At 51.3% G+C, this 19,784-nt stretch overlaps 1 protein-coding gene across 1 annotated transcript; it reads right to left on the bottom strand.

Annotated features, from left to right (window-relative positions):
• Nucleotides 1-4,373: 4,373 nt before the first annotated feature.
• On the bottom strand, nt 4,374-9,760 carry FEZF1 (FEZ family zinc finger 1). The gene is made up of 5 exons (XM_033162761.1): nt 9,387-9,760; nt 7,812-9,119; nt 7,510-7,644; nt 6,515-6,647; nt 4,374-5,141 (listed from the first exon to the last, which is right to left on the bottom strand). Exons 2-5 carry the CDS (start codon nt 8,718-8,720, stop codon nt 4,825-4,827), a joined length of 1,494 nt encoding a protein of 497 aa, XP_033018652.1. The 5' UTR covers nt 8,721-9,119; nt 9,387-9,760; the 3' UTR covers nt 4,374-4,824.
• Nucleotides 9,761-19,784: the final 10,024 nt, after the last annotated feature.

Genomic DNA, 19,784 nt, shown 5'->3' on the forward strand with positions numbered 1-19,784 from the left:
CAGGAAGCATCCACCACAACTCAATGTACGATGCGGATTTGAGCCTTTGCGCCCTTAGAAACCGCTGCGCAAGGTCTCATCCTTTGCCCTGATCCTTTGACTGGAGATGAGCGCCAAACCTTCCTTGTGGTCTATGGGCATCCCCCGTGCTGGTGGAGCGGGTTGGCCAGAGAGAGCCACCAGCTAATACGAATTAACGCGCAGCAACGGCACGGTCTGCTGCAGTTACAGGTGGTCATCCCTTTCTTTGAAGCCAAGCAGGTCTCGGTCCGGTCGGCGTTTGGAGGGGACGCCAGAGCCAAGTGCGCGATTGCTGCTTTGGGTTGCTTGGCTGAGGGAACAAAACTATATTGCGTTTAGACGTGTTGCTCGCAAATCATCCTTGTCAGGATCACGCGCAAAGCTGCGATCCTGTGCACTTTGGCCTACCGGAGTATCGGGAGGAGAGAGTCGCATTGTAAGCGCCACTTCCTCACTCTGTGTGGCCAAAACGCTTCCTGAGAACAAAACCAAAGGAGGACACCTTTTTAATAAAATAAAATAAAATTAAAATTTTTTAAAAAAAATTTAAAAAAAAACAGCGCCGCGGAAAAACGCCGCGCTCTCCCGACTCAAGAGTTGCCCGCGAAGGAATCAGGCCTGCCAGCTCTGCCAGTGACAGGGGGAGGAGATGGCGGGTGCCTGGATGGCGATCCGAGCATCCCTCCACTAGGAAAAAACGCGCCGCGGGTTGCGCAAAAAGGCGCGCCAGCGACGGCGGCCCAGCCGCGGAGCCGGAGTCGGGCTTCCTTTTCGAGGTCGGCTTGAAAAGCAAGCCTTGCACCTTCGAGGGGCCGAAAGAAAATGGCTTGGGTCTTTGCTTCGGCAAAACAGAGAGATGCGGATTCTCTAGATGGCAGCATAAGTAGTCTATTATTATTATTATTATTATTATTATTATTATTATTATTATTATTAGCCTAATAATATAATGCATGAGTAACGGTGATAATTTTTAATAATAACATATGCATGATTAACGGTGAAGAAGAATTCGACAGTTAATCATGCATCTATTTTATCTTTCCAATTTCTTCAATTTTTTCGAAAAAGAGGAAGTTAGTTGGTTGCATTTTTTAAAATAAAAAACCCCAAAAATAACCATAGATCTTTCTTTGTTGTTAAATCTAAAATAACCATCATGCTTCTCTATTAACCATCCCAACAACGACGATGCCGCCGCGTCTTTTGCTGAACAAGAATCGTTCTAGTGGCATCTGCCCAAATCCTAAACACGTTTACATGGAAAATCATTTTTCCGTGGCTTCCAAGGAAATTTACCTGGGAATGATGTAAGGAGGCGGTTAGGGACGATCGTGGCCTTAACTGTTTTCTCTGTTCAGCTTGGTTAAATTTTACTAACCCCGTTCTTATTTTTATTTGGCAGGAGGGAGACGGGAACTTCTGATAAGATTTCTCTCTCTGCCCAACCCAAGTTGATGGTTTTTGTTTTTGTTTCCCCCCCCCCAATGCCCACCACCAGCGCTTAAATAGCACTAGATTCCTGGGAAATGCATAAAAGCGGGAGGGGGGAAAGCTCGTACGAGGAAAAATGGTATAGCGAGAGCCTTCCGCCCCCCGCCCCCCCCCAAACAAACAAGCCAACAAACTTGGCAGCCGCCCCGTCGCCTCCTGGCAGCGCGCCGTGTCAAGACAAAGCGACGCTAATGACTCTAATGACGTCGGGCGCCATCGAGGGTGATTAGAATCAATAAGAGCTTCGCCTTCGACGGCATGCGAATCACACCGATTATGATCACTATTATTTTGCACATTGCTCTTTTCCGGAGTGGAAAAGAAGTGTCTTTTTTTTTTTTTTTTAAGGGCTTTTAAAAACAAAATCAGAGCCCCAGTTGGGCAAAAGATTCCTGCATTGCAGGGGGTTGGACTAGATGACCCCGGGGGTCCCTTCCACTCTACAATTCTGTAATTTTCTATGAAAACTTAGTCTGGATACACGCACGCGCGCAGGCACTTGCCTATACAGTATATAACCCCTCGCGGAAAGAAAGCGGAAGACTCCGAGGAACACAAAACATCAAGAACGCCCCCTCAACCCAAGGCCTGCATTGGCCACGGGTGCAAGGCCTAGCACCACCGAGACCCCGCCCCCAATTGCCCTAGGGCGCCCCCCTCCCCCTTGCCTTTCCTCTTTCTTCCTTTTGGCCTTTGATTTGCTCTCTTGCCACCCGCTTCGCCAGGCGCATTTTAGCCGTCTGCCTCCCGTCCTATATGCCCTGTCTATTCCTTCCTCCTATTCCGGAATACACCAGGCGCTACTTAAAAATATATAGTAACAGTAATTTTAATAAATCCACAACAGCGGACTGGTTCTGACCCTCGCAATGCTCTCTGGCTTGTTTCTTGGCTGCCAAAAACCTAAGCTCTCGACCTTCGTGGGAAAAGGGAACGCTGCCTCCTGACTTCCCCGTTGCTGGCTGCATTTAAAGGGGGGCGGGGGAAGTCTCCTGGAAATTATAGTCTCTAGCCCTCCCTGCGCCCAAAGTCCCAGGACCCTTGAAAAACTACAGTTCCTTCCCAGCACCCGTCGAAGGAAGCCATGCGCTTTAAACGCGCGGCGTGCTGGCCACCCACAGTCCTCGCCGCCTCCTTTGGCGACCCCAAGTCATCCGGCGTGGATCCAGTGTGTGCGACAGTGGGGCTTGGCCCCATCCCTCGGTGGGCTCTTTCGCCCCATTTGCAGGCCCAGGTTGAGGCCGAGGGAGAGGGAGGGGTTCTCCCAGGCCTGCCTGACCTGCAGTCGCCAGGAGGTGGGGGAGATCAGGGAAGCCGTCCCCCGACTGCGCGCTATGGCGCACGCTTCCTTCTCGCCTCTCCGTCGACTGGCGGTGGAGGGAGGCGCGCTCTGGCTAGCCGCGAATCCTCTCGAGTCGCTGAGCTTTGATCAATCCGAACTAATTACCCCCGAGTCTTAATTAAAGTCTTTAGCAGTTGGATCAGCGCTTTGGCAAGCGGACGGGAGGGAGCGCTTGGCAGTTCCACGACATTCGCGTCGGGCGCAGCCTCGCGAGAAAAGGGCGGCGGCCGGGAGGCCTCGCAGCTCCGACGGCGAGGCCAAGCGACTCCCCTGGCGCCGATCCACGACCCGTTCTCTCCCTCCCCGCCACCTGGAGTCGCCAAGAGCCAATGCACTCTGCTTGAAAGGGGCGGTTCGCCCGTTTATTTGCCACCAGATCCACCAAGTCTTTTTTTTTTTTTTTGGCACGTGCAATAATTATAATAATAATAATAATTCTTTTAAAAATACAACCGGGAATTTCAGATCCGTACAAAACTGAAGCCAACCCCTTTCCCCGTTCACAAGAGATCACGAAGGTCGAGGAGAGGAGAGTTGGCGATGGTTGGGGTCGAGGCACAAGGGAGGGAGGAGGAGGAGTGGGAGGGAGAAGACCGTCGGGGAAAGGGGAAATCGAGAATCCGAGATTCAGCCAGCCGGCAAAGTCAATCGACACACTTTTTTTCGGGGAGGAGGAGGTTGTTATTCTATATACAGCAACCGAATTCGAGGGATGAATATCGAGGGTTGTCAGAACCCAAAATAAAACACTGTGGGATGTCGGGGAACAAGAGATCGTCCTTGGGGCGCATCCCTTCAAGGAGGAGACCTTCCGTGCCAAAGGAGGGTCTGGAGGGGTCTGCTATATTGAAAAGGCGTCTCTCTCTCTCTCTCTCATACACGCACACAGTTAGACAAGTCACACTCTGAAGTAAGGTGACACACACGACCCTGGAGCTGAGCTCAAGTAGGGTGACACTTTCCGGACCGTCGAGGGGCCGTCCTTGCAGTGCAGGACCACCGCTGAACTTTAAAGAGAGGCCGGTTCCGTTTTCTGCAGCGGGGCGGGAAGGCGACTCTTTGCAAAGGGGAGATCCCCGCTGAAAGGCCGCTGCCACTTTGGGAAGGACGCAGATCTCTTCCCAAGAAAGGTCAGTCGCGCGTCCCGGGGCACCGGCGCAGATGGGTGGGAATGGGGCCTTGCGACAAGGACGGGAGGGCCTTCGACGTAAGGAAGCGCCCCTTCAGCTAGAAAACCCTTGCCACCGGTTGCTGATCCCGAGCTTAGAATATATATTTGGATAAGCTTAGGCAGGGAATCCTGCATTTAAATACCCGGGACTTAACAACCGCTGAATAAAGCGCCGGGCGCGCCGACGTTTGTAATGGCACACGTCGAAGGTGACATTTGAAAAAGGGAGCGCCCCCCTCCCGCTGTTTTCTGTAGGGCAGGGGACTTAGAAGGATCCTTTTGAGCAAGGGACACCCCAGAGTTTGAGATGTGGGGGGACGCTTTCAAATCTCTCACACTCTTTCTCACACACGAGAGACACCAGTTGGGGGCTGCAAGAAATTCTGGAGCGAATGGAAGTCCTTTAAAAGGAAGGGCCTTTTCAAAAAAGGACAGGGGATTTTCATAGCAAAAGGGGGTCTCTTCCCCGCACCCCTCTTGGAGGTGAGCATCTGGCAACTTCCCGGCCGGGTCTCGACCCAGCTTTTTCAATAAATATACGCCCGAAGTAACGTTTCATTAGTCCTGGTTTTCTCAAAACCAGCTCCCCGGCTTACGCGGGGAGACGCAAGTCTTTCTTTCCCCGACTTTCAGGGGCAGAGAAAAACAACAACCCCAAGCTCTCTGTCTCTCTATCTTTCTCCAGCAGTCCCAGAGGGGAAGAAAAACCCGACGGCTTTCTCTGGAGGGAGCGCGGGAGAAGCGCGGACCGCCGTCGAAGTGCATGCAGAAGAATGGCGGACGGCGGCGGCGCGCCTCACGGGCGGTGAAGCAGCATTGACTGCGGCGGCTGCGGCTGCGGCGGCTGCAGTTCTGGCTCGACGGCGCTTCGCGAGGGAGCCAAGCTCGAGCCGCCGCTGCTGCCGTTGGTGTCGTGCAGTTTGCGGACGTGCTTCTTGAGGTCAAAGTTCCTGCAGAAGCCTTTGCCGCAGGTGGGGCAGGTGAAGGGCTTGGTGTCGTTGTGGGTGTGCATGTGGAAAGTCAAGTTGTACACCTGGTGGAAGGCTTTGTTGCAGATATTGCACTTAAACTGCTTCTCGCCGCTGTGCGTCAGTTTGTGGTTCTTGTAGTTTCCTATTTGGGGGGGGGGACACAAACAACAGGGCAAGGCGCTCAGTGAGGCACGTGGGGAGAACCTCTCCCGCCCCCCCCAAGCACACACAACCCAAGCGCGCGCGCACACCCCACAACCCCCGCTTCAAACACACACACACAAAACCCCCCAGCTCGGGTTAACATCTTCGGTTGGCATTCCGGAGTCAATTCCGTCGAAAGAATTCAAATTCTTTTAAGTTTTTCTACTTCAAAACGAGAACGAAACAAGCAATCGAACGAAAAACCACACACGCAAACACAGAGACACCAAAATCCAAAGAAACTGAATTCTTGGAACTCTCCTGGTTAGCCGATTTGTGTGCCCAGATCCAAAACGCCGCTTATTTGGACAAAATTCCGTGAACTGTCTTCTAGGCTGACCTTCAGGAAACGGGGTACTCCAAATAATAAATCGGTTTAAATCCCTTTCCTCTCCTTCTCCCTCATGCAAAATCAAACCGCTTTGGAGTGGATTAAATTAGGATTGGAATAATCCACAATGCGGTGCCGGTAGTAAACAAAATCTACGATTTTTATTTTTAAAGATTTTCTTCCCAAATAAATATTTAAGATAGGAATGTTAATTCCATGCACCTCTGCGAAGCGGAACCATCTTAATCCGAAGCGGTGCGTTGTGGATCCGGGTTTCCTTTTTGCAATTTGCATCTACAAACAGAACCGTGCAGAATATTCGGAGTTTACTTTCATATAAGACTCCGGTTAACACTTGCAAGCCTATAGTTCATTTATGTGGAAACAAGTGCCGTTGAGCTCAACGGGGTTTACTCCCAGGTAAGAGTGCAGGACACCGCTGCCTTGGGTTTCAATATTATAGACGCCACCTCACAAGTAAGTCCCACTGGGTTCAGGAAATTGCGGCCTTATTTCTAAGCAAGCCCACGGAAATCAGTGGCACTTATTTCCGCATAAACCTGCATAAACTGAGTTGTTAATCCCAATTATCCTCACAATAATAATTGCAATCGTTCTCGCGTTTTTAAATCCACACTAATGCTTCGCCCTTCACCCCAATTAAACAGAAGTGGCCATCCGAAAAAAAACAACAACAACAATTGGAGAAGCTAAATAGATCTCTCTCTATATATATCTATATCTTTTGCGCCTGGTTTTCTGTAACAGCGGGGATCCTCCGTTTGTCTTCCCGCAACATAACTCTCCGAGCTCAAACAAACAATGATGCAGGCGTAACATTTTAGACACGCTTAAAAAAATATCCGTTTGATAACCGTTTTTCATTTTTTTAGCATATTCGTTTTGAACATCGGATAAGGGAGAAAAAAAGGTGCGCGCGCGCTGAAACAACGACGACGCAATCGATCGCAGAGTCGTACCTTTTTGGTGAAACCCTTTCCCGCAAAACTCGCAGACGAAAGGTTTGTAGCCCGCGTGGATCCGCGTATGCGTGTTCAGCGTGGAGCTCCGGTTAAACGCTTTCCCGCACTGGTTGCATTTATGAGGCTTCTCCTGTATTTTTTTTTTTAAATTTAATTTTAAGGAGAGACAAACGCAATCAAAAGCCTGTCCGTTTTGCAGCTCCTCTCCAAGCGGAGAACAATCCTGGCTCTCTTTTCCCCCACCCCCAGACAGCAAGAACTGGGGAGGAAAGTGCTGTTTTCGCTTGGAAAGAACACCAGCTTCCTTTGCTACCCGAGAGGGCCTCGTCCTGTTAAGTTTAAACTCTGGCGGCGAGCGCCCCTCAAGTCAATTGGAGACGCGAGCGGGGTTGCAGGGAGGGAGAATACCGAAGCTGGAACCCGGAGCCTAATCGCGCTTGGTGGGAAGTGAGTTTAGTCGGGCTTACTTCCGAGGAAGCGTATTTCAGGATGGTGGCCCTAGTGAGATAAACAGCAGACGGAGTGAGAGGCAGCAGTGGGGAAAAGGGAGAAAAGGGAAATGTGGAGAGGGGCTGTCTAGGGGACATTTCCCAAGCACTATTGTTTAGATTAGTATTTCTCCCCCCTACTCCTCTCTCTCTCTCTCTCTCTCTCTCTCTCTCTCTCTCTCTCACACACACACACACACACACACACACACACACACATGTGCGCGCGAACAGCTCGCTTTCCAGTTACTGCCTCCAGAAGACAAACATCCCGCACGTCGAGGAGGCAGAACAGTCTAACTCAGACAGAGGGAGAGAGGCAGATGCTAGCCAGTTCGACGGACCAGGGACGGGAAGGGAGGAGGCTTGCAGAGCCACGGCGCGGAGCCGTCGGGTTGGAGCCGCGAGTCGCTGCTGGCTTTGTACGCGGCGGGCGGGAAATCCGCGCGCTTGCGGGGCGCAGAGCGGAGGGAGAGCGAGCGAGCGATCGCGCGCGGTCGGTACCTGGGTGTGAATGATCTTGTGGCGACAGAGCGTGCTGGCCTGGCGGAAGCCTTTGCCGCAGACCTTGCAGACAAAGGGCCGGGCTCCTGTGTGCACCGGCATGTGGCGCGTGAGGTTGTAGTGCGCGTTGAAGACCTTGAAGGGGGAAGGGGAGGGGTCAGAAAGTGAAAGCAAGAAAGAGACAAGAAGCGCGATTAGAAAAGGGTGCGCGAGAAAGCCAGCGCAGCAGCAGCGGCAGCCGGCAGCCTCGACGGCCGCCTTGGCGGATCGGATCTGGGAGAGGGGCCGGATCCGGCACTTGCCTTGCCGCAGACCTCGCAGGTGAAGACTTTGGGCTTGGCGCTGGGTGAGCCCCGGCTGAAGTCCGCCCCGACGTTCTTGAAGGGCAGCTTGTCGGTGGCCAGAAGGTGCGCGGCGGCTGCGGCTGCTGCGGCTGCGGCTGCAGCGGCCGCGCTGTGCAGCTGGGCGTGCGCCAAATCCTTGAAGGCCGGCGTCGGGTATTTGTCGTGGCCGGGCGGCAACACGTGCAGCTTGTTCCTCTCCGCCAGGTAGGCCTTGGGCGCCGTCGGGGCGTGCAAGGCGGCGGGAGAGGAGGCGTGCAGCGGCGAGCCTAGGAAGTAGGATGCCACCGGGTGGAGGCTGAGGCCCGACGGCGGCGGCGGCGGTTGCGGCGGCTCGGCCGCGCGGCTGAAGTAGCCCAGGGCGCCCAGGGCGTGGAAGGAGGAATGGTTGACCACGCGCGGCCGGACGAGCTTGTAGTGCTGCTGCAGCGGCTGCAGGTCCCCCGACGGCGGCTTGAGGCTCAGCGGGCAGCTCAAAGGTGCCCCCGACGAGGAAGAAGAGGGGGAGGGCGGCAGCGGCGGGTCCATCGGGGGCTTCCTGGACTCCGAGCCCGCCTTGCCTAAGGGCTCGTAGGCCAGCGGCACGAAAGGGATCATGCAAGGGATGGAAGATGCCAGGCTGAGCGCCGCCTCCGCCTGTTGCTGCTGCGGCTTGACGTGCTGCTCGGCGCTTTTGGGGCCCCCTCCTTGCAAGAAGTGGGGCAGCAGCGGCAGGGCTTTTGGCTCCGGGGCCGTCCGGGCCATGATGCGCTCGATGGAGAATGCCAAAGGCTTGGAGGCACTCAACATGTTGGCTCGAGGAGCAGTCAGGCTCTTGGCTGCCGTCGGGGGGTGCTGCTGCTGTGGCGGCGGCTGGCCGCTATTGTTCATGGCTGGCCGCTCGCTTGCCTGGGCGCCTCTCCAGCTGCCTTTGCCCCTCCGCAGCCCGCTCACTGAGCGGCGCCGACGGAGCCCCGCGCGGTTGCTGCCACCCGCGATGCCTCGTCCTCCGATGCCCACACCAAGCCCACCGCCGCTTCCGCCCTCGCTGTTTCGCTCGCCGCCTGGACCGCCCCCAGAACTGCCGACAGCTGCCTCTCCATCTCGACGGCCGGCGGCGGCACCAGCCTGCGCATCCCGACGGACTCGTGCCGGCCCATCGCCGCCTCTGCGCGCCTTTGGCGGGGGACGGTCGCCCCTGTCTCCTCCTCCTCGCCTCTCTCTCTCGTTTTCTCTCTCAATGGAAAGTGTTGGGTCAATAGCAGCAGCCACGATCCCGCCAATCGTTAACTTCCAAGAGGAGAAGGTAAACTAGATAATTGCTCAATTCGCTTCCAACAGGCATTAGGAGGAGACGGGGGGGGGGGGGGAGGAGAGGAAAGTGGAACCCCCTTCCCTCCCCGCTCCCAAGATCAGGAGGCTACTTTCCATTGGCGCCCGAACCTCCTCCGCCTCCTCTCCCCGCCCAGAGGGAAGGAGGTGGCTCTCCCCTCCCCCTCCGCCTCTGGGTCTCCCCCTCCTTCTCCCCTCCCCTCCTATTATTCCCAGTCTCCTTACCTTACACAGGCTTCAGAGGCCTCCAGATCAATGGTCTTGTTTGCCTTTAAATGACATCATCTTTTCCTTTATAATCATAAAAGGGAAGACAATTCGCGGCGTGACCTCTAAATCAGGGAAATTGGGGGGCCACAGCGATGGGCTTCTCTCGGACAAAGGAGGGGTAGTTGCGCTGCCTGCTTGTCAGTTTCAGCCCAGGCGGACATCCCCGCGCTGCGCACCTGGGCGCGCGTCTTGGCTGCTCTGCTTCTGCCCCGGGTCTGCTCCTTCTTTCCTCCCTCCCTCCCCTCCTTTCTCGGTGCCACTTCGGAGGTAGTCCTTTGGACGCCTGGCCTTTTGAAAAAACGCGCCGCCCTTCCCAAGAAACAAAAACGCTTCGCGGGGCTGTTGACGGCGGCGGCGGCGGCGGCAGCTCCGAGCAGGTGTTAGACGGGGCGTCCCAGTGTAGACGGCAAGCCGGATTCAAAGGAGGAAGCCGTCGGGGAGACCCAGGTTTCCGGAGCGTTGAGGATGATGGCCTCGCCCAAGACCAAACTTCCAATAGCAATTCAAGCAAGGACGACCCCAACCACTGCAAATTGGGGGGTGGGGGGGGGAGAGACAGACGGCAAAATGCCCAGCGCGAAAACAGCTCTCCCAGCGAGATCACGTTGAAATCAACGAGGAAGAGGTGGTTTCCCCCACCGCCGTCGGTTTTGATGGCTCCAGATTGGTCACCCAACGAGTAAGGGAATTTCTGGAGTCATTTTGCCCATCTCACCTCAGACTGGGCTTTCAGTCCAATCTGCTTTCAAGAGGCTGCTTAGCAACACAGCCTCGTTGCGCTCTAAATAGCGAGGTGTTCCTTCAAAAGAACCTTTCGGAGCTTTTGGTACTTTTCAGAGCTCCAGGAACAAAACCAGAGTTTAGCTTTAAACCAGTTTCACTAACCAAACAGAAACCACGCGGGTCCTCTTAAGAGAAACAGATCCCGGTTCTCTCGCTTGTTGAGTTGCTAAACGTAGCCAGCTCCGGCTGAATGGCGGGAGCGAGCGAGGCTTTGCCGTCGGAAGACACCCTCCTCCACCCTTCAAATCTGGAACGAGCCCAAGGAAGTGAATTGCAGGGCTATTACAGGGCCGTTTCGGGGCAAATTGGTTTGGAGCCTCTCCGCTTTCAGAAGATCCACTAATTAACGACAAATCTCTCTCTTGGTCCCCGGGGCCAAGGGCTATGTAAACAGGCCGGGGGAAGGCGCGGGCCTGGATTTCCTCCGCGAAGAGGACGCAAACGGGCAGCAGAATGCGGGTTTGCCGTGTGTATTAAATCCAGTGTTTCCTAATAGCTTCACAGCATCCTCAGCACAAAGGAAAGAATTAAGAAAGAAAGAAAACACCCACCGATGGTACTGGACAAAATAACAAAACCCCAAAAACATATATTACAAACGCTCCAAAAATGATCGCGACACATTAAGCTTTGTAAGTGGGACTAGAGAGGCGTGGAATATTTATTTCCTTTCCACATACCCGTCCCATGCCCACCGCGAATGGCTGGTGCCGTGCCCCACAGGAGAAATGCCGGAAAGCCCTTTGCGGGTGCTTCTCTTTTAAGGGCATTTGGGATAGGAATTCTATGTATCCATTCATTCCTTTATTGCATGCCTACCCCACCCTTTGTCGTCAAGGAGCTCGAGGGGGCGCACATGGTTCGCCCCCTCCTCATTCCATCCCCACAACTAGAATACACGCGACCACCGCCATCGTCAGGCTGGCCTCTTAAATACATCACAGCAGAATCCCCCTCCCTAGCTTTTAATGGGACTCGTGGGCAGCGGTGTTGGCTAGGATCCGTCGAAAGAACGCGCAGACCTAAGGAGACGCGGCAAGCCCTTTCCCCACGACGCCCAAGGAGTCCTGAATTTACTCCCTTCCAGAGGATAGGTGGGTTTTTTTCTCTCTGGGAGCCTTCCCCACGGCAGATGGGCTGGCGCAAAAGCTTTCTCCCCCGGGGGAAGCTCAGGTTCCCTTCCCTCGGCCCCCCAGGCAGACGCCAGACGGGCGCAGTTGTGGCGCGAGGGGGCAAACCAGGCTGGTTTCAGTGTACAGGTGAACTGGCTCACCTGGGCGACAAGGAAACATTTTTGACACTTATCTTCCTCCTATTATAGCCTACTTATTTGTTTATTATTTAATAAAAATATATTATTTGCCCCGTTCACTTCTGAGGCACCTCGCCGCGCCCTCCATCAATCCCTCACCGTCGAATTTTAAAGGGGATGGATTCGGTTCCTCGCCTCCTGCGCTCCACCCCTCGGCTGGGAACTATTTCAGGCGAAGCTTTCGCTTCCTTAGTGCCTCAACAGCTGGCTCGCTCCTGGTCTTTCTGAGATCGACTTTTCTCTGACATGTGTTTGGGAGGAGGCGAAACGACACGCCGCGTCGTCGCTGGAGCGTATGAAACCGGGTCCCAAAGCGGCAATTACTGGCTCTGCCGTTAAGACAACGCCGGACTGAGGAGGAGTTCCGGGGTTTGCTTTTACAGTGAAAAGAAAGAGTGTGAGAGAGAGAAAGAGCCAGTGAGTAAAGAGAACAGGCTAGGCTGAAATGGAAAGTGTCACCTGGAAGGGAAAAGATCTCCCTTTCCAAGCTGAATTCACGCTACAGTGCAGCGTGACTTCAGAATGCTACTTCGGAATTGCTTCTCCAAAGCGCTTCTGCCCTTGAAACCACACTTTGCTCGCGTTCCGCGGGACACCCTCCAAAGTTAGGCAACAGCCCTAAATGCATAAACTTGGGAGTAGGCTTAAGTCCCTCTTGGAAGCAGATAGCACTAGAAGTGCGTAGGATCGCTCTGCGCGAGTGCGTAGAATTCCAGTCACACATGGTCATCCTAAACTGGTTGATTGAAAAGGAAATCCTCTTGCGTTCCGTAAGAACGTGGCAGTTTAGGATTGCAGCTGGATCGTAGGCAAGTTTATGTAGAAGTTCAGGCCCATCATGTCCAGCTCGGCTCGCTCTCAACCTAAAGAATAGCAGCTTTCTGCATCGGAGGAAGAGAAATCTGTCATCTTATATAATACGCCTTTGGTTTTTCAAGGCACCACAACTATAAGATGTTTCCATTCTAAACTTGTTTCCTCGGAAGAAAGGTCTGCCGGAGCCAGTGGATTAGCTGGGCGCAAGATCGCGCGCAAACTTGCGCGCTCGCTCACCAGTCAATCCGTTTGCTCTCTTATCCTAAAGCCGGCTCTTTACTGTATCTGGAAGTACGTGCCCATTGCCCAGAGTCTTGAGGAAGCAAATGAGTCTGACTCACCAGTGAGGATGTGAGGTGCGGACGTTTTAAAGAGCGACCCGGTCGCCACCAGTAACATCGATCCTTACAGTTTTGCTAGAGAATCTAGAGGGAAAAGTAGCGCCAGATTCTAGCAGAAACGGCCCAGAGAAGAAACAAAATAAAAATTTCTTTCCAGTAGCACCTTGTTGTTGTTTAATCGTTCAGTCGTGTCCGACTCTTCGTGACCCCATGGACCAGAGCACGCCAGGCACGCCTATCCTTCACTGCCTCTCGCAGTTTGGCCAAACTCATGTTAGTAGCTGCGAGAACACTGTCCAACCATCTCATCCTCTGTCGTCCCCTTCTCCTTGTGCCCTCCATCTTTCCCAACATCAGGGTCTTTTCTAGGGAGTCTTCTCTTCTCATGAGGTGGCCAAAGTACTGGAGCCTCAACTTCAGGATCTGTCCTTCTAGTGAGCACTCAGGGCTGATTTCTTTGAGAATGGATAGGTTTGATCTTCTTGCAGTCCATGGGACTCTCAAGAGTCTCCTCCAGCACCATAATTCAAAAGCATAAATTCTTCGGCGATCAGCCTTCTTGATGGTCCAGCTCTCACTTCCGTACATTACTACTGGGATAACCATAGCTTTAACTATACGGACCTTTGTCGGCAAGGTGATGTCTTTGCTTTTTAAGATGCTGTCTAGGTTTGTCATTGCTTTTCTCCCAAGAAGCAGGCGTCTTTTAATTTCGTGACTGCTGTCACCATCTGCAGTGATCATGGAACCCAAGAAAGTGAAATCTCTCACTGCCTCCATTTCTTCCCCTTCTATTTGCCAGGAGGTGATGGGACCAGTGGCCATGATCTTAGTTTTTTTGATGTTGAGCTTCAGACCATATTTTGCGCTCTCCTCTTTGACCCTCATTAAAAGGTTCTTTAATTCCTCCTCACTTTCTGCCATCAAGGTAGTATCATCAGCATATCTGAGGTTGTTGATATTTTTTTCCGGCAATCTTAATTCCAGTAGCACCTTAGAGACCAACTAAGTTTGTTCTTGGTATGAGCTTTCGTGTGCATGCACACTTCTTCAGATAAGGATTGCTTGGCAATGTGCCCTCTACCCAAGCCCAAACCAGGAGCGGGTCGCTTCTCCTGGGCAGGCAAATCAGGCGAACTCCTAAATCTTCTTCCAAGGGAAGGAAAAAACGAGAGAGGAAGACCTGAAGCCTAGGCCAGGGGGTGCTTAGAGTCGCAGAAAAACCCTCCCCGTTTCAGGGAGAGAATAATTCAGGCCTCATCTGCACTAGACATTTAAATCAGTATCATACCCCTCTAAACGAAAAATCCTGGGAACTGTAGTTCCTTAAGCATGCTGAGAATTGTCAGGAGACTCCTATTCCTGGTTCTCATGGTGCTTTAACATCCCTCTTCCCAGGAAATTCTGGGAATTCTGGAAGGGGACTGCCGCACAACTTTCAGCACCCTTAACGAACCACAGTTCCCAGGATTCTTGCGGGGAAGCCACAGCAGTTTAAAGCTGTATGATAATGCTTTAAATGTCTAGTGCAGATGGGGCCGTTTTAAAGCGAATCTTTTAGGAGACGGATGGGATGATTTCAGACTAAAGGGATATACTTTTTTATTTTTTTAAAAAAGCTAGAACTGCCCAGATCCACCAAGTAGAGTTTGGTGCAAAAGACATACACTGAACAGAGTCTTAAGCAGCTCCAAGGGCTTAATATCACTATTATTTTGTTTGTTCCCAAAAATAAAAGCTCAACAATGTCGGTGGTTTCCTTTAAAAAAGCTGAATAATTTTACTTTTTGAAATATGGCAACCCTACCATTGAATTTAGGGTCGAAGACAGTATAACATTTTATTGTATTACAGTTTGGAGTCTACCATTAACTGCAATGTGTGTTAGAAACTGAAGAAGCACGGACAATGCAAAATCGCACAGCATGTTAACAGAGCGCATTGCCGCGGCTGCTACAACAGGCAGAAAGGTCCGTCAAGACCCCCCAGCAATTTTCAAGTGGTCTGTGGGGCAGAAAGGTCTGTGAATCCCTGACTTCGAATGAAAGAAGCCTGAACGTCGGAATTCGGTCTGAGTACTAGAACTGAATTGAACTCCCAGCCCTTCCACACACCAAAATGCAGCCTTTGTTATCCCCCCCCCCGCGCCTTTCTAAATTACGTATATTATGTAGCCTTGAGGGGGGAAGAGAAGAGGAAAGCAGCTTTATCTGCGCTCCACGTACAGGCCGAGTCCAGGCAGATTGACTCCGAAATAAGCCCCAGTGAGCACAACGGGTCTCACCCAGAACTAACATTCTCTTGCTGCGTGGTTGCTCCGAAGTTGTGTCTCGCTTTACGCGGCGAGTGTGACCGTCGAATTGCTTGCTCACTTACATTTACTTGTGGTCGAAGCCCTCTCCCTCTGGGCTTTTCATTAGCAGCCTCCAGGCAAACGCATCGCAACATCAGGGCAACTCTGAACCCAGAGGCGATTAGATCGCCAATATCACCAAAGGCACGAACTTCGCGCCGCTTCCCATCGCGGGCAGATGGGAATCCGAGGGAGCGCGCCCTTCGAGTCGGGAAGGGCCGCTTTCTGCCCAGAGTGTGGGCGAGACCTCGCCTTCCGAGGGGGTAACCTGAACATCTGCGCATCTGGTGAAGGATCGCATAACCGCCTTTTCCCACTTGGTGGGGGCATTTTCCTCCCCCTCCCCATTGCTAAAGACAGTGCGGATAGCGGTTAGAGTGCCTGGGAGAGCAGGGTTCAAATCCCTACTCGCCAGGAAGCTCACTGGGTGACCTTGGGCCAGTGTCTCAGCCTAACCTACCACAAAGGGGGTTGTTGTCGAGAGCGGGAGAATCCTGTACGCCACCTCGAGGAAAGGTGGGATAGAAATGCAGTCAATAAAAACTATTAAAATAGAGCAGGCATAGGCAAACTCGGCCCTCCAGATGTTTTGGGACTACAACTCCCATCATCTCTAGCTAACCGGACCAGTGGTCAGGGATGATGGGAATTGTAGTCCCAAAACATCTGGAGGGCCGAGTTTGCCCATGCCTGAAATAGAGGGCGTTTCTAGGATGTGAGGCAAATGGGCAAGGCCCCATTCTCATTTGTTTAGGGAGAAACCTTTAACTGTTTGTTTTAAGTATTTACTTTGCCCCCTTCCAGAAATAAAAATAAAATCCGGATGCCCATGCCCAATTCTAATCTTCCACACAATAACCTTGAGCTATGGCAGCAAGAGGAAACTTTCTGCAAGGTTCCCAGTCTCTCAGCGAGACAGAGGAGTGGTGAGGTAGGTAGCTGGGTATTTATTGCCTTCCCCACCTTTGGAAAGCCAGTTCCGCCAAAGCAAGAAATAAACGCCTTCGCCTTCTCTCAAAGTCAAAAGGCAGCGGAAACACACGTCTAGGATGCCGCGTCCACGTCAAAGAGAAAATTGGCAAGCCTGAACGCTGCACCTGAACTCCATCTGTCCAGCTCGTCTCAGGGAAAGAATTGCTCCACTGTGGAAGTGCATGGCGAGAAATAAGCCCCATCAAAAGCAGCAGCAAAAAACAACAACACAAAAAACCCCAGAGAAAAGCACCAAAACCCAGCGCTGCGTGCGCTAAAGTATGTGTATCTGATTGTGGAAGGCGAGCTGAATTTACGCACTTGCATCTGAGTCCTAGAATAAAGGTAAAAGCAATCCTGCTGTTGCCAATAAAGTGTGTGTGTGTGCGCGCGCGCGTGCGCGTGTATTTCTCCCCCTGCAGAATGTGTGAGTCCACAGCCGACCCCGTTACCCCGATCCAGCTGCGGGAGAGAGGTCTGCGCTTTTGACACGGTTTCACCTGCCCGGGTTGATCCAGGCGCACCTTCGGAGCGCATCAACGGCTGCCAGGCCCAGGTCGCCAGACGCGCGTTCGCAAAAGGCTCTGAAACCCAGCGAGGATTAAAAGGCAAACTAAACGGAGCCCGAGCAGCGATTGCTGCGCTTTTGGAATCCCAGCCCCTCACTACCAACCAAGCCGGACCACAGAGCCTGCAAAATACATATTTCCTTGTGCACTTGCTTCCGCGTAAACGTGAGCATAAACTCAGGCTTGCAGCCATCCGGAGAGATTTAGAGATTTGGCTCCAGACAAAGGGGTGAGACAGTGGGGGTGGGGAACCACACGCACACGCACACAAATGACGACCCACGGGAAAATAAGCTTCAGGACTTTCATCCAGTGTATAAAATAAAGTGGCGTGCTCAGGAAACTGTGGATGGCACTAAATCACCAAGTCACAGACGCCGAAGGGTGGACAACAGAAGTGGACCTTGCCAGCCCTTATCCAAGAGGTTGGTCCTGCAAGGCTGGAAGAACCAACACCCATTTTCCTCTCCTCGGGGCCCTTCCAACGTTTGAAGGCATCGTTTATAATAGTCATTCTCACTCGGATACCTATTTGGCCATATGGGCTACTAATTTATGTCTTAAGTCAGAATTGATGGAATATTTCCATTGTTAATGTCAGCTGACACAAAAAAAATCTGCTCTATTTGTAACAATATTTTTTTTTATTAAAAAAAAATGTTAAGATGGTCCCCAGTGCTTTTTTCTGGAGAAAAAGTTGAGGGAACTCAGCAATAAGTTTGTTTATTACCAGCCCAGTGATAGTGCCACACCGCCCGCCCCCTGCCAGTGGCTAAATGTAAGATATTTAGTATACCTAAAGTATACCTGAAGGAGCGTCTCCACCCCCATCGTTCTACCCGGACACTGAGGTCTAGTGCCGAGGGCCTTCTGGCAGTTCCCTCGCTGCGAGAAGCCAAGTTACTGGGAACCAGGCAGAGGGCCTTCTCAGTAGTGGCACCCAACCTGTGAAACGCCCTCCCACCAGACGTCAAAGAGAAAAACAACTAGCAGACTTTTAGAAGACATCTGAAGGCAGCCCTGTTTAGGGAAGCTTTTAATGTTTAATATATTATTGCATTTTAATATTCTGTTGGAAGCCACCCAGAGTGGCTGGGGAAACCCAGCCAGATAGGTGGGGTATAAATAAATTATTATTATTATTATTATTATTATTATTATTATTATTATTATTATTATTATTAATTTGGATTAGAAAAGGGCACAACTTTATTGATTACAGATATGGGTAGATTTTTGGCTCAGGCATTGGGTGTACATTCCAGCACCCCCAGACAAAAAAAAATTAAAACAAAATAATTATTTAATTGAAAAAAGGTAAGGGAACTCAGCCCCCACCCCCGAGTTCCTGCCCCAAAAAAATCCCCTTCTCCCACCCAATACATTTTGTTCTGCCTGAGTTTGAGTAGCAAACAGTGCCTCCTCATAGGATTCAAGGCTGACCAAATTATTTTGGACCCTGGGGGAATAAACCACCCATATCACAATGAGTGGCCTCTGCAGCCAGGAACCTCCTCTCTAATGAGAGTTGCTACCATCTTGTCTCGTAACAAATCACTGCAATTTTTGGGCATTTGGATGGCAGCAGTGGCAGGACAATTTCTGGACCACCGCTGGCTGCTGACGTGGGTCTTGCAGCATGGCCTTAAAAGACCTCAGCCAGTTTTCAACGCATTAATGCATTGCTTACGTAATTTAAAGTTGGCTTTCTTGGTCCCCCTTGATGTCCCCTAGACATCCGTACTTGGCAGCACATTCCACTGAGATCAATAGCACCTCCTTCCCAAGTAAATGCGCTGCAGATCAAGGGATCAGCTATGACTGTCAGTAACTCCCATGCCAGTCTCAACCCTGCTAATGTCATATTCCCAGGGAATATTCAGGTCAAGTATACTTCTGTCAATATCCCATGTATCAATAACAACTCTCTCACGGATGTTGCTCACTGCCAGCCACTCTCTAGTCTAAAGCCACTCTAGGTGATGGATTCACGGAATAAGTGACCATGCTCTTGTCCCTTTACCAGGTAGGCAGGAGAGGGGATTTCTACACTTGCTGAAATATGATTATGATTTATACCCAAAGGTCTTCGGCACCTTACGCACTACGAAGTAAACAAGTTTTTCAAACATAAAACAATGATAACTAAATGATCATATGAAACAACCCCCCCAAAAAAACACATTCCTCCCTCCCTACATAAAATTGGTGCCCTCTCCTGTTATATATCAGACCTCTATTATCTCTTCTGCATCTGCTGAAGACATTTATCCTTCAACAAGACACCCGATTAGCTAGTTGAATCTGTATTGGCTATGAAATTGTTGTCATACATGCATTAGTACCTAAACATGCAGTTGCTTTATACATACATACATACATACATATATATATATATATATATATATATATATATATATATATATGGTGTGTTGTGAAATGGCTTCGAGATATTTCATTTAATTCATGAATTGCTTCCTATGAAGTGATAATGAGGCCATCGCAAAGCAATCACCATAAAACAGCAAGCAGTTAAGAAACGTTCACTGAATGAGAGAGAGAGAGAGAGAGACAGACCATTCAAATGCTTAGGTGTATTAAAGAAGACTTAGCCTGGTGCAAATAGGATGCTAGACTTCGACACAGCAATTAAAGGGGCGGGAGGAGCTTCCCTGCAATCCTTCCCTAATAAACAGGCAAGGATTGGATGTTCTCTGCAGGCATATGTGACAACTCCCAGTGAATATGGGGTGTGTGTGCAAAGCTGGAAAGGCTGAGGTATTGAGGAGGAGTGGAGTTTTAAACCAAGCAGCTCTCACAACTCAGGGTGTGAAACGCTTAGCATACTTACTAGGTGGTAAAAACCATATCTGAACTCAGTGAGGCTTATTTCCAAACACAGGTTCTGGATGATGGCCAGTCTTCCTTATTAGGCTTCTAGCTTCCTCTTCTTTTGCATCTAGACAAGGGGTAGGCAACCTAAGGCCCGGTGGCCAGATGTGGCCCAATCGCCTTCTCAATCCGGCCCACGGACAGTCCAGGAATCAGTGTGTTTTTACACGAGTAGCATGTGTCCTTTTATTTAAAATTGCATCTCTGGGTTGTTTGTGGGGCATAGGAATTCGTTCATTTTTTCTTCTTCAAAATATAGTCTGGCCCACCGCATGGTCTGAGGGACGGTGGACCAGCCCACAGCTGAAAAAGGTT

The sequence above is a fragment of the Lacerta agilis genome, chromosome 10 (genome assembly GCF_009819535.1).
Source record: "Lacerta agilis isolate rLacAgi1 chromosome 10, rLacAgi1.pri, whole genome shotgun sequence".
Classification (NCBI taxonomy): domain Eukaryota; kingdom Metazoa; phylum Chordata; class Lepidosauria; order Squamata; family Lacertidae; genus Lacerta; species Lacerta agilis.